Genomic DNA, 19,828 nt, shown 5'->3' with positions numbered 1-19,828 from the left:
AAAAAATAGACGGAAACATCAAATTTGTCTTTTTTCAAAACTTAGATACTGTCTACGATACGAATTAAAATTAAAATATCAAAAGATAAAGTTTTCAAAACCCAATTATCAAAAGCCTATTTAACCATAAAAGAAAAGATGAAAAGGCCTGCGATGGATTCGTTATTCAACATCTAATAAACTTTTTAAAAAAATATTATTTATTATAAGCTCAGAGATAATAGCAGCGCCGAGAGCGAAGATATATTTGCGAAGTGAGCTAGGACTCATAAACCTTCCTGGAAAAGGATTTGGAATCCTACGCAAACCATGTCGATATATTTTAGGATTTGGAATCATACATGTTTTCGGAAACCCAACTCGATATTAGAAAGGATTTGGAATCCTGGACAGTTTTGGATAATATATTAGCTTATAAAAGAAGAGTCAGAGGAAGCATTGAGTTCATCACATGCATACTACAGAAGATCGAGTTTCAGCCACGCCTCCGCAACACTCATCGCCGTCAAACAGCAGTTTTTTTTTTCTCAAGCTTGCAGATTCGGACTGCTCTCTCCCTCTCACTGTGCGTGCAACGGTGCAAGGTATGCACGATTTTTCCTTACACTTTCAACTGCACGCCTCTCTTAATTTACGTGTATACTGCATGTGTAGTAGTTGCTTTTGTTTTTTTTTCTTCTTTCTCTTTACGGTAGCCATAGCAGGTAGAATAGCCTTTCACCATGCTTTCTTCTTCTTCTTTTTTCCTTTCTTTTCTCTTTGTTTCTCTTCTAAACGTACGTAGCATCATAGGATTAGCTAGCCTTTCCTTTTCTTTTTCGATCTGTTCCTCTAGCCGGCCATAACAGCTCATGAGAATTGTTTTTTTTCTTCTTCTCTTAATTTTCTAACCAAAGCGCGCAGCATGTCTTCATAAGATTTATTTATTTCTTTTCCCTTTACTTAATATATATAGCCGAGTACGCACCATCATGTTTAGTTGATTTTTCTTTTCCATGCCTTTTCTCGATGCTAATTAACCGTAACAAGCATAGCATGGTCTACTTGTGTGTTTTTTTTTTTTTTCCTTCCCTTGTTTCTTTTCTGTGAGTAACCGTAGCAGAGATGAGTCAAGTTTTTCGTTATTATAAATCAAAGCTATCAATTTTGGTCCAGAGGGTGATGGCCAGGAAGAGTCGTACGTAGACTTTTCTTTTTGTATTTACTTGATAATTTCCTATTGTAATTTTATTTTATTTTATTTTTTATGGAGTTATTTTAACAACCAATAATATTTCAATATCTTATATATATGTATATGTATAATGAAGTCGATCTGTCTTCGCATCACATCTAGTCTCTTTTCTCTTGTTAATTAACCATGTGGAACTTCATTAATTTATATAACTCTAATAAAAATCGCACAATGAACTTCATCAATTTTGTAACACGTCAATTTGTTTCACTGAATTGGCAGGCGAGCTCCAAAGTCCGACGTCTCTAATGGAGTCCTCCAGTACTCTCCCATCGGATGTATTATTCGAAATCTTTAGCCGAACATCTCTAAAAACCATTGGGCGATCCAGATTGGTTTCCAAGGATTTGAACTTGGCCACCTATGAGTCAAGTTTTGTGCAAGCATTTCGTCAAAGAACAAAAACAATTTCTGGGTTCTTCACACAAACCTTGTTTTCTAACAAGCCCACGTCTCAACAGTTCGTCTCTACCACAAATTTGGGTACTGATTCTTCACTCTCCCTTAAATTTTTGCCTTGTCGTCACGTCAATATTAAAGCTGCTACCAAACAAGGTATATTGTTATGCGTGAATGAAAGTGACACAAGAAGACGGAAAATACCTGAATATTATGTCTGCAAGCCTAGTACCAAAGAATGGCATCAAATACCGAACCCCAGAACACGCTACTACACCGAGAGAGTTGGGATGATGGTACTTAGATCAGAGCCTTTGTGCTATAAGATAGTTCGGTTTTCACAACCCAAATCTCCGTGCATTAAGTACAAGTCTATTTTGTACAATGTCCTTCATTGTGAGATTTTTTCTTCCGAAAAATGGGCGTGGAAAAGATTGGAAGATGTCTTGTTGCCATGCTCTGAGTTCTTAAGCTTTGAACCTGCGGTGTCTGCTTGTGGTGCACTTAATTGGATTATGAGCAACAACGAAATCTTCACATTTTTTGTAGATACAGAGAGCTCGACAATGTTTGATCTTCCTTTCCCTTTGTGCAAAAAATACTATTTTAAGCATATGAAGCTTGTGGAGTATAGTGGCCGCCTTGCAATGCTTTGCATAGAAGATAGTTCAATGCAACTGTGGGTGTTGGAAGATTACGACACAAAAATATGGAGCAAGAGACCGACTATAAGCCTGAAAGCCGTTCAAGGGGTGGAATCCTATACTTCTCCATTAAGTCTTGACAGTTCTGATATTGTACTAATGAAGGGCTTTTGGAGCTTAATATTTTACAATTTTAAAACTTGCAACTCCAATGTATGTAAGGTGAATGTTGACCTCAGTTGTGCGGATGAAATTTTCACCTTCCAATCTGACTTAGAGCCGGTTCATTTGAAGAGTCACGGGAAGAGGAAACATTTTTTTAGAGTTCTTTGGTTGTTTTTTTGGTTTTTTTGTAGTTGTTTGTATAATATTTTTAGTACTTAGGTAGAGATTTTTCTTTGTAATATGAGGAAAAAAATAGGTTAAATCTAAATATGTAATAGATTAATTGTAAGTCTTCTTCAATTTAAATTTGAATTGTGGATTTAATTTTTATATATACATATATATATATGGAAAAATAATTGAAAGTTGATTCAATTTCTTCTATCTTATATATGTTACATACTTTTCTTTTGGGTCTACGTTATCAATTCCTAATTGTGCTAGCTGGGACAAGGAGAAATAATAGATTAATGATGGATTTCTGAACTTGTTTAAAATAGTATGGCCCATAACGGAAATTAAAAAGAAAAAAAAAAAAAAAAAAAAAAAAAAAAAGGAAAATCAGTTTCAGTACAAGGATCAGAAACAATGGATATATTTTAATTATGTCTTTCTCTACTTGTTTAAAATAGTATGACCCTGAAAAAAAAAAAAAAAAAAAAAAAATCAGTTTCGGAAAAGGCTAGCTTTTCAACTCCATGAGAAGGATCAGTTTAACTTTTTAAGCCATTAATTATATAAAGGATTAACATTAAAAAAAAAAAAAAAAGAAAAGAAAAAGAAAGCTTAAATTTTCAGTCTTGATGGTCCAATTTAGTGATAATCTAATTTGATGGGCCATAAAAAAGTTGGATTTTCATGTTACAGCGATGGGCTTTGTTAATTTAGAGGGCTCTCTCACTTTTGGGCCTAGAACATTCTAGAATTGTTGGTCTGGCTCAATTAGAACTCTATTTGTTCGCCTAGAATGGCTCTAAAGACATAGATTATTACTTGGTGTATACGCTTTTGCAAGCGGAGATTATCTTTATAATTGGTTGTCCGAATTACATGGCATCTCATAGTCATAGACAATGCTTTTGAATCCCGCGCTTTGAGCTGTCCAAATAGTTTGGCCCTGTACTTTTGATAAGAGAACTACATAGGTTTCAATTTCTATATACTAAACTTCTTTGATTGAAACACCAATTTTAAATGTAGACCCAAATTTTTATTTTTTATTTTTTATTTTTAATGAGATACCTATCGAAAATGTTTTCAAATTCAACGTGAGAAGTGACTCACTTTACTAAAGCATATGCACAAAAATTGGCACTGTGTATAAATTTTCAAAGAAATCCAACTTTGAAAAAAAAAAGATAAAAGAAAGACTAATATCTAAAAGGATAACAGTTAAGGCATCTCCTTTTAAGACAAAACCACAAGTGTCAAGTGGAAGCCAACTAAACTACGAACAAAGCTGCAAAAGCTACACCGACAGTGGCATCTTGATTACCCAATCTTCTAGTAGAGTTTTTAGTTCTATATACACATTTTTATTTTATATTTCACAATTCTAACATGTCAGTTCAAACTAATTTTTGACTTTTTTTTTTTTTTTTTACAATAACGGGGTGAATGATTGATTTGCATCATTTTTTTTATATATAGTTTTTAGCATCACTTCTTTTCTTTTTTCCTTTTTAAAAAAAAAGGAAGTTCGAATAAAAAGTTGAATAATATTCTACTTTTTTCAAAAATAAATCATATTTTATTTAACTTTTTAAAACTTTTTCAAATTTTTTCAAATTTTATCTCACAAAATCAAACTTCGTAATTCGCACAGTAAATTAGAATAATATTCGGATTCGAAAAAATTCAACACCCAAACGGACCATGCATTCACATGTGAAAGGAATGTGTAAATATTCAAAAAAAAAATATCTACGTGTATTTACTATAGCGTCTACCTCCGTTAAGGACATGTCTCAACAACGAAATCTAATAGAATAACTCTTTAATTTGCTTGATGAAAAGCCACGTAGAAAAAACACCAAGAATAAAAGACACCAGGTGAACTTTTGTTTTATGTCCAAAATTGAATAGACATTTCACCAAAAAAGAAAAGAAAAGAAGAGTAAATGTATATACAAATATTAGATGAAATCCTTTATAACCTACCAATGTTAACATGGTTATCGGATCACTAAAGAATGAAAGAACAAAAAAGGAATGAATACGTTGTGCTTTGTCACCGATGGAGTCATCAATATCAACAGAGTCACAAGAAATCAGCATCCGCAAAATTTGTATGAGCTGCATGTTTAATAGCATGAATATTGTCATTATAATTCGCCAAAAGAGACTGTCATTTCAAAATGTTTGAGCCTTCTAATAAACTTTAAAAAATAAAATATTGGAGGAAATTAAAAAAACAGTGTTATATTGTTTATAGATTTCAGTATGAAATATATATATATAGTTTGGTTTTGATCTCCCTTTCTCCCTGTGCAAGGAATGTTATTTTAAGCATACGAAGCTTGTGGAGTATTGTGGCCGCCTTGCGATGCTTAGTATGGAAGAGAGTTCAATGCAACTGGGGAACCCGACATTCAACGTCTCTAATGGAGTCTCCCGGTTCTCTCCCATCGGATGTATTATTCGAAATCTTCAGGTGACCATCTCTTAAAACCATTGGCGATCCAGGTTGGTTTCCAAAGATTTGAACTTAGACCACCTACGAGTCAAGTTCGTGCAAGTATTCTGTCAAAGAACAAAAACAATCTCTAGGTTCTTCATACAAACCTTGTTTTCTAACAAGCCCACGTCCCAATTGTTCGTCTCTACCAAAGATTTGGGTACTGATTCCTTACTCTCCCTTAAATTTTTGCCTTGTCCTCACGTCAATATTAAAGCTGCTACCAAACAAGGCATATTGTTATGTGTGAATGAAAGCAACACAAGAATATTATTTCTACAAGCCTAGTACCAAAGAATGGCACCAGATACCGAATCCCAAAACACACTACTTCACCGAAAGAGTTGGGATGGTGGTACTTAGATCATAGCCTGTGTGTTATAAGATAATTCAGTTTTCAAAACCCAAATCTCCATACATCAACTACAAGTTTATTTAATTTGTACAATGTCCTTCATTGTGAAATTTTTTCTTCAGAAAAATGGGCATGGAAAATATTGGAAGATGCTTTGTTGCCGTACTCCAAGTCCTTAAGCTTTGAACCCGCCATGCCTGCATGTGGTGCACTTAATTGGTTTATGAGCAATAACGAAATCTTCACATTTTTTGTACATACAGAGAGCTAGACAATGTTTGATCTTCCTTTCCCTCTGTGCAAGAAATGTTATTTTAAGCATTTGAAGCTTGTATAGTATAGTGGCTGCCTTGTGATGCTTTGCGATGAAGAGAGTTCAGTGCAACTGTGGATGTTGAAAGATTACGACACAAAAATATGGAGCAAGAGACTGACTATCAGCATGGAAGCCGTTCAAGGGGACGGGGTGGAACCTTGGCCTATACTTCTTCATTAAGTCTTGACAGTTCTGAAATTGTACTAATGAAGGGCTTTTGGAGCCAAATTTTTCACAACTTTAAAACTTGCAACTCCAATGTATGCAAACTGAATGTGAACCTCAATCTTTTGCATGAAATTTTCTCCTTTCAATCTCACTAAGACCCGGTTCATTTGAAGATCGAGTTTTGGGAAGAGGGAACATTTTTTTAGAGTTCTTTGGAAGTTTTTTTGGTTTTCTTGCGGTACTTGCTTGTATAGTATTTCTAGTACTTAGGTAGAGATTTTTCTTTGTGATATGAGGAAAAAAAAAAAAAAAAAGGTTACATCTAAATATGTAATAGATTAATTTTAAGTATTTTTCAATTTTAATTTGAATTGTGAATTTATTTGATATACATATGGAAAAGTAATTGAAAGTTCATTCAAATTCTTCTAACTTATGTTACGTACTTTTCTTTTGGGTCTACGTTATCGATTTCTAATTGTGCTAGCTGGGACAAGGAGAAATAATAGGTTTAATCATGGATTTCTGAACTTGTTTAAAATAGTATGGCCCATAAAGGAAAAAGGAAAAAAATAAATAAAAGGAAAGTCAGTTCCGGTACAAGGAAAAACAATGGATATATTTTAATCATGTCTTTCTTAGATATGATATACTTGTTTAAAATAGTATGATCCCAAAAAAAAAAAAAAAAAAAAAAAAAATCAGTTTTGGAGAAGGCTATCTTTTCAACTCCGTGAGAAGGATCGGTTTATCTTTTGAATGTTGGATTTTCATGTTGCTGTAATCCGATGGGCTTTGTTTAGAGATCAGTAGTCTCACTTTGGGTCTAGCTGGAGCATTTCATAATTGTTGGTCTGGTTCGAACTCTATTCTTTCGCCTAGAATGGCTCCAAAGACATGTACATTATTACTTGGTGTATACGCTTTTTACAGGTGGAACATATCTCTATAATTAGTTGTCTGAATTACATGGCACCTCATAGACAATGCTGTTAAATCCCACGCTTTGAGCTGTCCAAATAGTTTGGCATCGTACTTTGGATAAGAGAACTATATAGGTTTCAATTTCTATATACTAAACTTCTTTGATTGAAACACTTATTTTAAATGTCGACCCTTTCTTTTTTAATGAGATACCTTTTGGAAATGCTTTCAAACTCAATGTGAGAAGTGACTCACTTCGCTAAAGCATATGCACGTAAATTGGCACGTTTAGAAATTTTCAAAAAAATCCAACTTACAAAAAAGAAGAAGAAGATATAGATAAAGAAAGACGAATATCTAAAACAACAACAGTTAAGGCACCTCTTTTCAAGACAAAAAAATCAAGTGGAAGCCAGCTGAACCGCGAACAAAGCTGCAAAAGCTTCACTGACAGTGGCATCTTGATTACCCAGTCTTCTAGTAGAGTTTTTTAATTCTATATATCACATTTTTATTTTATATTTCACAATTTTAATGTGTAAGTCCCAACTAATCTTTAAATTTCTTTTTAACAATAACTGAGTGAATGATTGATTTGCATCATATATATATAGTTTTTAGCATCACTTTTTTATAAAATGGATTGTTCTTATGCATTCACATGTGAAAGGAATATGCAGATATTAAAAAAAATATATCTACACGTATTTACTATAGCATCTACTTTCGTTAAGGACACATTTTCATGAACGAAGTCTAATAAAATAACCATTTGATTTGCTTGATAAAAAGCAACATAGCAAAAACACCAAGAATAAAAGACACTAGGTGGACTTTCGTTTTATGTCCAAAATTGAATAGACATATTACTAAAATATATATATGGGATGTGTTTGCTGCACAATCCACTTACATGGACTCACTTGCATGAATACCACCAATATGTCTTAGAGCATCCGTATCAAGTTAGCTATTTCAAACTTTTCTCTAAAATTTGGAGAATACCTTCAGAAAGCATGATGCATCAAGCTCTTTATTGTTTCTCTAATTTATCTCTTGTCAGATTCTCATTACAAATCCAGCTCACAAATTGTATTCTCTATTGAGTTTTTTAACAATTTTTTTTTTCATTCCCACCTTCCCCTTCAGTTCTTTCCACAGAAAACCCCAATTCTCCAGTGCATAAGCAAGAGACCAACGACCATGCGCCTAACCTGAGTTGCAAGAAGCGGCGAGGCTGAGAGGATGGCAGCGAGGAGATCGAGTTCGGAGGAGAGCGTGAACGATGAAGAGGACGACGACGGATCTCCACCCCGTTTGCAGTGAGACCCATGACGTTGAGGAGGATGATGTGTTTTTTCCTTTGGCTATTAGAATTTTGGTTTTGATCTGTTGAGTTTTTATGCTTTACTTGGGTTTTGAGTCATTTGAGCTGATTATAGTTCTAGATCTAATTGGTCTTCTGGGTTGTACGAGTATCAAATCTGTTCATAACAGCTCGGTTTTTTCTGTGGTTTCGAAGGGTTGCAGCTCAAGTGCTCGACCTTTTTCCTGAACCGGGACACTAGATGGGTATTAAAGCAACGTCCAACTGTTTTGTTTGTTATTTGTCATGCCTTATTTATTATCAATAAATTCATCTTCTCCTCAACAAGACAACAACGTTGGACGTTCTTTATCAAAAAAAAAAACAACGCTAGACGTTCATCTCTCTTTGGCTTTGGCTGGTTGTTGGACGTTAAAGAACATTTGATGAAGTTGCTTGGCTGGTTATTGAAGACAATAAAAGTCCATGCTAATTGTTGGTTCAATTAATGTAATTAAAGCACAGTGGCTTGGCTGGTTGTTGAAGGGAATTAATGTTGGCGTTTGATGAAGGCTAGGGAATTTAAAGTAGTTGAAGAAGGAAATCAATTTTGACAATTAAAGTAGTTATTTTCAAAATTAATAAAATATAATATTTAGTTAAAATAGAGAAATATTTAGAGAGTTTGATTTATGGAGTTTTTCAAAAGTAATAGATAAAATAAAAAAAAGTAGATTATTTGAGTTAAATTTAGAGAAAATTTTGAAGAGAAATTGTGTAAGGAATTGTGCACGAATCATTTTCCTATATCAGATGCAATCCTTTATCAACTACAAATGTTAACATAGTTATATATAGGTTCACTAAAGAATAAAAGAACAAAAAAGGAATGAATATGTTGGGCTTTGTCACCGATGCGGTCATCAATATCAACAGAGTCAGAAGAAATCAGCATCCACAAAATTTGTATGAGCGGCAGCTTGCAGGTTACATGCTTAATAGCATGGATATTGTGCACTCAAGAAGGGCTTTTGGAGCCTAATATTGTTCAACTTTAAAACTTGCTGCTCCAATGTACACAGGGTGAATGTCGACCTCAATAGACCGCATGAAATTTTCTCCTTTCAATCTTACTTAAAGCCAGTTCGTTTGAAGAGTTACTGGAAGATGGAACAGTTATCTAGAGTTCGTTGGTTATTTTTTTGGTTTGTTTGCAGTTATTTGTATAATATTTTTACCACTTTGTAGAGATTTTTCTTTTTAATCCTGGTTTTCTCTGCTTGTTTAAAATAGTATGATCCAGTCAAAAAATAAAAAAAAATAAAAAAATTAGTATGACCCAGGAAAAAAAAGTTTCGGAAAAAAAAAAAAAAAATGTTGATTTTCATGTTGCTGTAACCCAATGGGCTTTCTTTTGGGGTTTTCCCTCATTTTGGGTCTAAAACATTCCAGAATTATTGGTCTGGGCTCCAAGTTCCAACGATCTATTCTTTTTCTCAAATAATGCATCGAAAGATAATTAACAGGGCGGAGCTACATTGGGATTGGGGTTGGGCCTCCCAAGCTTCACGGTTTTTTTTTTAAAAAGAAAAAAATTAAAAATTAAAATTACCTTTAAATTTTTTTATTTTTTTTAGTTTTGTCCTCTCAAATTATTATTATTTCTTTTCAATTTTACCTCTCAAATCCTAAATGCTAGATCCACTCCTGGATATATAAATTATTACTTGGTGTATACGCTTTTTACAAGTCTTAGAGATTGTATGTGTATAATTAGTTGTTCAAGTTACATGTAATTTAGACAATCTCGTAGACTATGGTGGACCGGTGGTGAATCTCATATACGAGTTTTTTAGTTTTAGATACTATATTTTTATTTTATAATTATTTTAGAATATTGATGTGGCATTCTCAATTAACTTTTAATTTTTTTTAAAAAAAAATAACTAAATTAAAAATTAGTTAAAACTGTCACGTCAACATTAAAAAATAAATATACAATTTTTATCATCACTTTCCGATAAAATTGACGTTCCTATGCATTCACATGCGGAAGGAATATATATGATAATAAAAAACACTATTCATCTCACGAAAAGACATACTTTTTTTTAAAAAAATAATAATAATAAGGCAATGAATATGGTTTTCCACGTGCCCATTGAATATATAATCATTTCATAAGATCCACGTGGATATGGTTGAATTCATAATTGTTACAATCACGCATAATGTACATGGTAACTTAGAAAATGACATGCATGCATTTACCTGCATATGTTGTATTTAAAAAACAATTATCACGTGGCATAATTAGTTAATTACTACTATCAAGCTCCAAAAGGAGATTTCAAACTGTTGGTACAGTTTCAAGTAAGGTGACGTGTTGCCTTGTAATTCATTGCCTTCCTTGGTTGGAGGTGCCGACTATGCCCACTCTGATGCCTAAGTCAGTTCAAATTATTTATTTTCTGGAAAGTATCAATAATTTCAGAGTTATGAAACTACTGAAGTGCTTAAAGCATAATCTGATTAGAAGTTTGAGTCTTATATCACATAGTCTTTAATCTTATCTTCATATAATTTAAATTGGGTAGTAGAGTCCAAACTGGATAGGACACTACCTCTTCAGCTGATGACATACTATTAGGTACCTTATCCTATATTTGATGGGATAAAAGCCTATCTTGATATACTCGGGATGTGTATCTTTTTTGGAGATAACAAATGGTCTTATACTTAGGTCTGATTTGGCCGGGCCGACCCGACGGGCTCGGCCCCCGACACAACCTTAGGCCCACATGTCTTTAGAGCTGATTATTTCTCCAACACAAACAAAAACAGAGAATCGATAAAAAGAATTCTTGAATGGAACGTTTTCCTATCGAAAAAATAAAATTGTTGTAAGGATAAAGTTAAGGAATGGTCGGAATTTTTACAATTTTGTTATTCGATCTGTTGTTTTTTGTCTTTTTGCAATTCAAACGACTCCACAAAAAGGAGAATTGCATTGTCCATATTGTTCACTTGCTCTGAATAGCTCGAAATACGAAGCCCACTAATTTCGGTTTGGATAATTTAAGAAATTTGAGACAAAATTAAAAAATATTGAATAAAATCTAAATAGAAATTTGATATTTAAAAAAAAATTCTTACCCAAACATGCTCGTTATTTCTAATTTTGGAATCTCCTTAATTTATGCCAAACTCATTTGTAAAAGAAAAAAAAAAAAAAAAAATCTTAAATTTGAATCATTTGAAAAGGTTAATGGGCCTACATTCTTGTTATATGAAAGGATGTTTGTTGAAGGGTGATAAGATTAGTGATGTGGTCAATTGCCTCATCATATATACTTAAATACTTAATTATTTATCAACAGATTCAACACCAACTCAGCAGCCACATAATGTCGGGCTCCAGCTCTGCCAAAGTCAACCCCTCTAGCTTACCACATGGCACATACCATTACTTAACCTTCTCTATTGGCATCCGACAAAATTTGGCTGTTTTTTACTTTACAGAATTAGCATCTTTGCATAATGCATGCACGTTGTAATATAGTTATAATACTAGTAAGATAATTTAATATATATGAAGTAGTTTTTTTTTTTTTTTTTTTAGTTTTTTTATGATGATAAAACACAACAACATAAATTTTCTTTAAATTGGGGTAGAGGAATCTCCTCTAACTTGGTCTATAAAACTATTGTTACTTTTGAAGATGTGAGAATCACTTTTACATATGTCAAATTTATAAAATAGAATGGAAGAAATTCTTTCGACCCAATTTAAAAGAAACTTCAATTCAAAACTTAAAAGCGTTGTATTGAAATTTGAAATGAAGAATTAAAAGTTTTACAGATTCAATGATACATATACTGGCAAAATTTTGAATAGAGTGATACGTCACATATACTATTAAATGCAATTGTGTAAAAAGGATCCAGTTTGTTTGTTAAAGTGTGTTTTTTTTTTCTTTTTTTTTTTCAAAATAAAAACATTAACAAACAACTTAAAGCACAAAATATTTAAAATTATTGTCACTTTTTTTTTTTTTTTTTTTATTATTGGAACCGAGCACATTTTATATATATATGAATTAAGCATAACGCTCAACAAAGATAATATCTGAAATACGTGAGGTTTTTTAAAAAAATTATTACTCATTGCTTACGTGTAATGCTTCGTTAGCAAGCGAATGAACCACAACATTTTAAGTTACGAAGATTATTGTCACTTATATCTCCTATAAAGACATAAATGCAATGTGATGTACTCGTTGCACAACTTCGGTCTCGGAAGATGCCGATCTCAGCTTGTGGAAGTCGTCTGTTGCTTGGAAGGTTCCCGGCGAGGGGGCGTGTTTTACACGCGCCGTCTCCGGCAGTCGTTTCTTGCTGGAGTCTGCTGTCTGGGTTTCTGTTTGTGTTTTTTCTGTATGTGTTGGGTTTTGTTTGTATATTCCAGCTTGTAATCACAGTCTACCGGTGGGTAGCTGCTTCAAACCAGGTTTTCCTGGTTTTGTGGGCAGAGATTCTTCATCTCTGCTCACTCCAACGGCCTTTCGACCTGTTTCTCGCCTTTGGGCGTTTGATTTGTTATTGGTGCCTTGATTGTAATGTTTTCTTCCCTGGTTGTACCCCTTTCGGGGAGTTGTTTCCTTTGGTTTGAATGGAAGAAGAAGATGGCACTGTTCAAAAAAAAAATTTACACAACTTAAGATTGGTAGATCCATGCAGGTAGGTTCTACCATTCATAGGTCCTCATTTTTCAAATACAATTATACAAACATTAATAAACGGAGCCGTAGTTGACAAGTTGTAGTAGGGTGGGATTTAAATACTCTCAGCCGGGAACACACAGATCCTGCTAGAATTGGAAAGCCTGCCTATTCACCTTCCTCAACCCTCAGCAGTCAGCAACAAACGCAGCCCACGTTTTTTTTTTCTTCTATCTCCTTCTCTTTTCCTTTTATATATTGACCCAACACAAGCAACTTCATGGCGGCTCGCCCTACTATTGTCCCTCGCTGCTCTTTCTTAACCCAACACTTTGCTTCATTAGCGCCGGCTTCTGGGTGAAACAAAACAGGTTTTTGCCTCATCAAACATCGAGTTGCGTCTTATAAACAGATAAAAAGGTTATTCCTCTGTGTCACTCTGTTTTCCTAGTTAATCATAAGAATCACTTGGCAAATTGAAATAGACGTGGTAAGATCCCGATTATTCTTATTCTCTTTTTTCTTTTTTCTTTTTCTATTTTTTTATTCAGAACTTTCCTGCTAGGCAAACCGACCATTATGCTCCCTCTTAGCTAAGTCCTGGATTAGAACCACTAGTTAGTAGCGCGTTGTTTCTGATTTATGAGCGGGATTTTTTTTTTCCCCGGGAAAATTCGTAAAAGCTACAGGCTGAGTGACTGAAATTGCAAAAGATTAGAGCTTTGTAACAGTGCCAAGGAAAGCTCTCTCCATGGAGGGAGAAAATGGCGTGACAGAGAAGAAAGGAACAAACGAGGTCGTTGTGCAGATTCTGGGTACCGAAGAAGCTTTCGTCCCCTGCAAAGATAGCAGTTCCTACACTGTTTCAAAGAATTCCCGGTTTGGGTCTTCTCCGAAATCGAATAAAGGTTCAAACTTGGAGCTAACAGAGCTGCAGGATCTCAAAAGCCGAGCCCAAACGTCTACATTTACAGCCACTACTTCTCCGGCCCCAAGTCCGACTCCTAATAAGCCTCCGAAGATCCCAAATGAGACCTTAACGCGAAGAAAATCGCTTGCGCAATCGGCGTTCTCGAAGCCCAAGTCGAGATTGGTGGAGCCATCGTATGCTGGTGATGCCAATTTGGCGAAAGAGAAGGCCGAGTTGGTGAATACCCGTAATAGGAACTCACCGAATGTCGCTTCCCCAAGCCACAGAGTCAGTGTTAGTACTCCACGGGATAACTTGAAGTCAGCACCAATTACACCCAGAACGCCGTTGATCGGATCGCCAGGAGGAGAGGACGAAGATGACGATGAGGTGTACAAGTCGGCCAATCTTAAAGTGCGAGAGAAAATAGGTAAGAAGTTGAAAATGACGGTCTTGGTTGAGTGGATTGCGTTTGTGTGTATTATGGGGTTTTTGGTTTCTAGCTTAGCTGTTGACAAATTGCATAACAGTGTGATTTGGGGTTTGGAACTGTGGAAATTGAGTGTGCTAGTGTTGGTAATCTTCTGTGGTAGATTGTTCACTGGGTGGTTCATTAATGTTTTGGTTTTCTTGATTGAAAGGAACTTCTTGCTTAAAAAGAATGTTTTGTATTTTGTGTACGGGTTGAAGAGGAGTGTTCAAGTTTTTGTATGGTTGTGTTTGGTTCTACTAGCATGGGGTTTGTTGTTGAGTAGGGGGGTAAAAAGATCGAGGAAAACATCTCAGGTTCTAAATTATATCACGAGGGCTCTTGCTGCTTGCCTTATTGGGGCAGCTATATGGCTTGTGAAGAATCTGTTAGTGAAGTTACTGTCTACTTCTTTCCAGTGCACGAGATTCTTTGACCGGATTCAAGAATCAATCTTTCATCAGTATGTGCTTAGGACCCTTTCAGGGCCTCCGCTGATGGAGATGGCAGAAAAGGTTGGGACCTCAGCAAGTGCGGGGCAATTGAGTTTTAGGGATATGAAGAAAGCAAAGGGTGAGGGGAAAGAAGAGGTGATTGATGTAGACAAGCTCAAAAGAATGAAGCAAGAGAAAATTTCTGCTTGGACCATGAAAGGATTAGTTAGTGTCATAAGAGGTTCTGGACTGTCTACCATCTCAAACACACTAGATAATTTTGATGATGATGATGAGAGTGAGCAAAAAGATGAGGAGATCACTAGCGAGTGGGAAGCACAGGCTGCTGCTTATCGGATTTTCAATAATGTAGCGAAGCCTAGAAGCAAGTGAGAATGTCATCTTGTAAAAGTTCCTACAATTTTCTGATGACTTATTTGTTTCTGAATTGTCTCCCTAACAACTCTGTCAAATTACGTACTATAGGTACATTGATGAGGAGGACCTCTTGCGCTTCATGAAAAAGGAGGAGGTGGACAATTTGCTACCACTGATTGAAGGAGCAGCAGAAACCAGAAAGATCAAGAGAAAATTTTTAAAGAACTGGTTGGTAAGTTCTCTATCAAGTTGTTTTTCCTATCAGATCAACGGGCCCTTCCTAATATCTGATTTTTTCTAAATGTTTTGCTCGAGCCCGGACTTCCCCAGAACTTTTATCATCGAAACATGAAATCTTTCTCAAACACCTCTTGATGACTATTTGCACGCCAATAATATTTCAGAGTGATGTGTACAACTGAAAATTTGGAATGATGTTAAATACAACAAAAAAATTATTACATTGTTCAACAAGATAAATTCAAGTATCTCTATGTCCACTAAGTTCTCAGATACATGTGGTTGTAACTCTCAGAACCTTCTCTTTTGCATGACCTTAGATTTTGAACATTAGTTAGGGGAGTAGAGTCTGTCTATGACAACTTTTTATATTTCCATTTCACAGTAGTGAAACTGTGGTAGGGGAAATTTCAAATCATGGCTCTTATAACATCATTCTTGGTTGCAGGTGAATGTTTACCTCGAACGCAAATCACTGGCACATTCCTTGAATGATACCAAAACAGCCATAGAGGAGCTGAACAAGATTGCTTCAGTGATTGTGCTTATTGTGGCCCTTATTGTGGGGTTACTTATGATGGGATTTTTAACAACCCAAATCCTTGTCTTCATTTCTTCTCAACTTCTACTTGTGGCGTTTATGTTTGGTAATAGTGCCAAGACCATGTTTGAAGCCATCATATTTGTATTTGTGATGCACCCATTTGATGTAGGGGACCGTTGTGTTGTTGATGGAGTGCAGGTAACTCCCTTATCCTAAGAATGAATTTTAATCTATTAGATCTGGGTGACTATGCATGACGTATTTCTACCTCACAGATGGTTGTTGAAGAGATGAACATTTTGACAACAGTCTTCTTGAAATATGACAATGAGAAAATATTCTATCCAAATTCGGTTCTGTCTACCAAACCGATCAGCAACTTTTACAGGAGCCCAGAAATGAGTGATTCTGTTGAATTTGCGGTAGATGTTTCTACTTCCATTGAGAGTATTGGAGCCCTAAAAGGGAGAATAAAAACGTAAGTCAACTCTAATTATCTTAAGTATGCTGCATTAACATTGGTGGGGGGCTCATCTTCATGTTTCTGATATGTTCAAACACTAGTTGATCTCAAAAGGCAGAGATGTTTAGATCTGATCAAACATAATGATGAACTAATGGTTTTCCAATACTGACAGTACAGCTCAATTTCCGTGTTATGTTCCCTTTGTTTCCATTTTTTTGGGATTAAGAAATACTTTGTTGATTAGAGATGGCTGTCCTTAAAACTTCAGGTACTTGGAGAGCAAGCCTCAACACTGGCGTCCTGGCCATAATGTGGTTGTTAAGGAGATTGAGAATGTAAACAAGATGAAAATGGGTCTTTACGTCACACACACCATAAACTTTCAGAACTATGGGGATAAGAACAGTCGGAGATCCGAACTACTCTTAGAGCTGAAGAAAATTTTTGAAGAGCTTGGTATTAAGTATCATCTGCTGCCTCAAGAAGTTCATCTCAGATATGTTGACTCAGCTCCTCCAGCATTTCAACCTCTGGGGTGACGATTCTTTGTGCAAAAATTTTCCTCTGCTGCAGGTTTGCGCTTCTTCTCTGATATTTCTAACACTGCATGCATGGCTTCTGATACCGCAGATAAAGATTCTGTGGCAATAATGATCAAATTCTTGCATCAGAGTTGAACTTACTTTCGTCCCTGATTAAATCTTAAATCCTGAAAACTTTTTATGACTGGAGGTTTGTCTTAGGCAGTGTTCATTCTACATCTTTCCTATAATTTTTTGATCTCTTAAACTTTGGATTGTAAATTTTTAGGAGTTATCTAGTAGACTTCTTGTATACTTCATCATTTTCCTCTCTTTCAATAAAATGCCTATTTATTTATCTGGATAAAGTAATGCTAGAAATCACAAAGCCTTTGGAATTCATTTATTATTATTATTTTTTTAACAAAGACTGATTGGCATTACTACGTCAACATGCTACGGAATAGACTTTTGAGGTTTTTGTTGCTCTCGTACTGACCATATGTTAAAAGTCAAAAGCAAATTCATAACTTGATTTTTGTTTGCAAGATTTTCTTAGCTGGAAATGTCATCACTAACAGTTCTGAATCAATTGAATTGTAACTAATCTTGAATTTTTCATCCCTCTGTAGAGGACAGGTGCATGCGAGGTGAATTCCTAGTCTCTGTGGTTTGTAAAGCAAAGAGCAGGATTTGTTGTAATTCATCTCAAGGAAGAATGATGATTCAAGCTGGATCTCAGTTCTTACCTCCTGTAAAATGAACAAAAATTGCGACATTCTCCGGCTGGTTGTAAGGAAAAGAGCCGCATCAAAGTGATCACGAATTGTTGAAAATCCTGATTGTTATGTTTTTCAAAAATTGTCTATTACAAGTTTAGGATGAGTTCATGTTTATTCAATTTCAAAGATGCGGGTATTCTGGCTTATCATTATTCTCCTGCTTCTTATATGGTCGTAGCTCAGAGGCAAGGCTTTGTTAACATATTTGCTACATGCATGTTCCAAAACTTTTGCCACTACGAACACAGGCCAAACCTTAATCACTATATAGTGCTATTAAGAGTACTACAATTTTTTTTGTATAGAGTGTCAGTCTACATGACATTTATTACGTCGGCAGTAACCGATTCAATTTTTTGACTAATGCGTTAAAGCTGCAAAAGCCAGTCCAACTCTTGTAGCATCCAAAATGATGGAAGACAGATTAAAGCTGCACATGCCAGTAACGAAATAGAATATGGGGTGAACATATTATCTGCAATGATGATATCAAAGGTGTTATATTGTTTTGTTAACGTTTGTATTTGGAATTTGTATTTGGAATTCGGCCTCTTGACTACAAGAAAAGATCAAATCTAAAAGACCGTTAAAGGCTCAATACGTGAAATTTTAATTGAAATATGAGATAAAATTATATTTCGTGTTGTTTGGCTGTGCGTTGCTTTGTTGGTTGAAACAAGTTGTGGCGGATTAGGTGTAGAATTGTTGGTGGGCTAAAATGAATGAATTCAACATCTGCATTTACTTTGTGGACGATGGCTTTGCATTATTCCAGGTTGCAATATTGTTGAAATCAGAGGCTGTAGCGACATTGTTACTCCTTTACCTTGTCGTGAATGCTTCTTAGACACCACGTAGACAACAACTCCAGTAACCAATTTTAATAGGGATTGCAATTTGATTAGTTTTTCTTTTCCTGTTCAAATTAGGCTGAACCAATATCACGTTAAATCATTATCGGGAGAGAAATCAGATGACGTAGGAGTGGTACTTTTAACATGATTTCCACGACCGACAAACTATCCAAAGAAGGTAGGCCCCAAAATCCTCTCTCTCTAGTCTCTGTTGCGGGGATCCTAATTCGCATTTATTATCAAAAACTACAACCGTCCTTTTAAAATGGACGAGTTTGTTGAGTTTCGGCCCAACATGACGTGGGCTGGACCCAATCACATCTAGGAAAGCCCGACCCGTACTATCATTAGCGATTGGCACCATTATTAGCGACAAGGCAAACTATGAGAAACCTAAACAAATTCTCAAGCTTGATGGTGATTGGGCCAATAAGATAACCTTATCCACGGCTCCAACTGGAGAAGCTGCCACGTAGGACAGAGATAAAGATGACAAAATATTTCGACCTCTCATTCCCCTCCTTGTTCCACCCACCTCTATCCAAGTCCACCCATTCCCTCTCAAAAACTCGCATCAAAACCTTGTCAATCAACTTAATCACATAAAGAAGCAGCGGGAACGGAGAGGGAAGAGAAGTAAAAGAGTGAGATATGGCTTCAACATCTGCGGTCTCAATGGCAATGCCATTAACCTATGCCAGCCAAAAGAGGGTTCCATCCTCAGAGGCCTTCCTCAGGCCACTTCCAGTGAGGCCCTCAAAGGCGTTAGCTGCATCAAAATCAAGTGGGAGGGTTCAAGTGAGGGCTTCTCTGAAGGAGAAGGCAGTCACAGGACTCACCGCAGCTGCGCTGACGGCTTCCATGGTGATACCAGAGGTGGCTGAGGCTGCTGGCTCTGGGGTTTCTCCATCCCTCAAGAACTTCTTGCTCAGTATTGCGGCCGGTGGAGTCGTGCTTACTGTGATAATTGGTGCTGTCGTTGGTGTCTCCAACTTTGACCCAGTCAAGCGGAGCTGAGAGAGAACAATTCTGTGAATCCTGGAAATTTATTGATTTTCAGTTCCATGTATCTGTTTGATGTTTTTAGTAATGATCTCTGTTATGTTTGTAATATGCGACTCGTTCAGCTGTAATTTAGCCGGAAACTGAATTCTGAAATTTAATTTCCATCTTTCATATTCTCTGCAGTATTTGGGAATGTTAAGCAACCCACTCAGCCTCAGCAATCAGTTCTACACAAAGAGACCCACAAAGTTCGGGTATAAGATCTGATACGTGGTCTATCTAATGTAGCAAGACCACAAAGTTTCAACCATTTGAT

At 35.7% G+C, this 19,828-nt stretch overlaps 3 protein-coding genes across 3 annotated transcripts; all 3 read left to right on the top strand.

Moving 5' to 3' along the window:
* Window positions 1–1,482: 1,482 nt before the first annotated feature.
* Window positions 1,483–12,860, top strand: LOC133857454 (F-box protein At5g07610-like). The gene is made up of 2 exons (XM_062292730.1): window positions 1,483–2,430; window positions 12,657–12,860. The coding sequence occupies exons 1-2, from the start codon at window positions 1,483–1,485 to the stop codon at window positions 12,858–12,860; spliced, it is 1,152 nt and encodes a 383-aa protein (XP_062148714.1).
* Window positions 12,861–13,074: 214 nt separating this feature from the next.
* On the top strand, window positions 13,075–17,805 carry LOC133857271 (mechanosensitive ion channel protein 10-like). Its single transcript, XM_062292471.1, has 7 exons — window positions 13,075–13,329; window positions 13,461–15,111; window positions 15,209–15,332; window positions 15,789–16,082; window positions 16,160–16,362; window positions 16,619–16,923; window positions 17,504–17,805. The coding sequence occupies exons 2-6, from the start codon at window positions 13,661–13,663 to the stop codon at window positions 16,887–16,889; spliced, it is 2,343 nt and encodes a 780-aa protein (XP_062148455.1). The 5' UTR covers window positions 13,075–13,329; window positions 13,461–13,660; the 3' UTR covers window positions 16,890–16,923; window positions 17,504–17,805.
* A 1,233-nt stretch (window positions 17,806–19,038) lies between these two features.
* On the top strand, window positions 19,039–19,688 carry LOC133857114 (uncharacterized). Its single transcript, XM_062292245.1, has one exon. It carries the CDS (start codon window positions 19,159–19,161, stop codon window positions 19,522–19,524), a length of 366 nt encoding a protein of 121 aa, XP_062148229.1. The 5' UTR covers window positions 19,039–19,158; the 3' UTR covers window positions 19,525–19,688.
* The last annotated feature ends 140 nt before the right edge of the window (window positions 19,689–19,828 follow it).

This window comes from Alnus glutinosa, chromosome 14, assembly GCF_958979055.1.
Source record: "Alnus glutinosa chromosome 14, dhAlnGlut1.1, whole genome shotgun sequence".
In the NCBI taxonomy this organism is placed as follows: domain Eukaryota; kingdom Viridiplantae; phylum Streptophyta; class Magnoliopsida; order Fagales; family Betulaceae; genus Alnus; species Alnus glutinosa.
The sequence above is the reverse complement of the archived record's forward strand: the minus strand, read 5'-3'. Positions and strand labels throughout refer to the sequence as shown.

Excerpts from the sequence above, each read along its gene's own strand:
- LOC133857454 (XM_062292730.1), top strand. The coding sequence starts at position 1,483 with ATGGAGTCCTCCAGTACTCTCCCATCGGATGTATTATTCGAAATCTTT. Across the intron at positions 2,431-12,656 it reads GTCTTGACAGTTCTGATATT|CTTGTAATCACAGTCTACCG; the intron begins GTACTAATGAAG and ends TGTATATTCCAG.
- LOC133857271 (XM_062292471.1), top strand. The coding sequence starts at position 13,661 with ATGGAGGGAGAAAATGGCGTGACAGAGAAGAAAGGAACAAACGAGGTC. Across the intron at positions 15,112-15,208 it reads GTAGCGAAGCCTAGAAGCAA|GTACATTGATGAGGAGGACC; the intron begins GTGAGAATGTCA and ends TACGTACTATAG. Across the intron at positions 16,363-16,618 it reads CTAAAAGGGAGAATAAAAAC|GTACTTGGAGAGCAAGCCTC; the intron begins GTAAGTCAACTC and ends TTAAAACTTCAG.
- LOC133857114 (XM_062292245.1), top strand. The coding sequence starts at position 19,159 with ATGGCTTCAACATCTGCGGTCTCAATGGCAATGCCATTAACCTATGCC.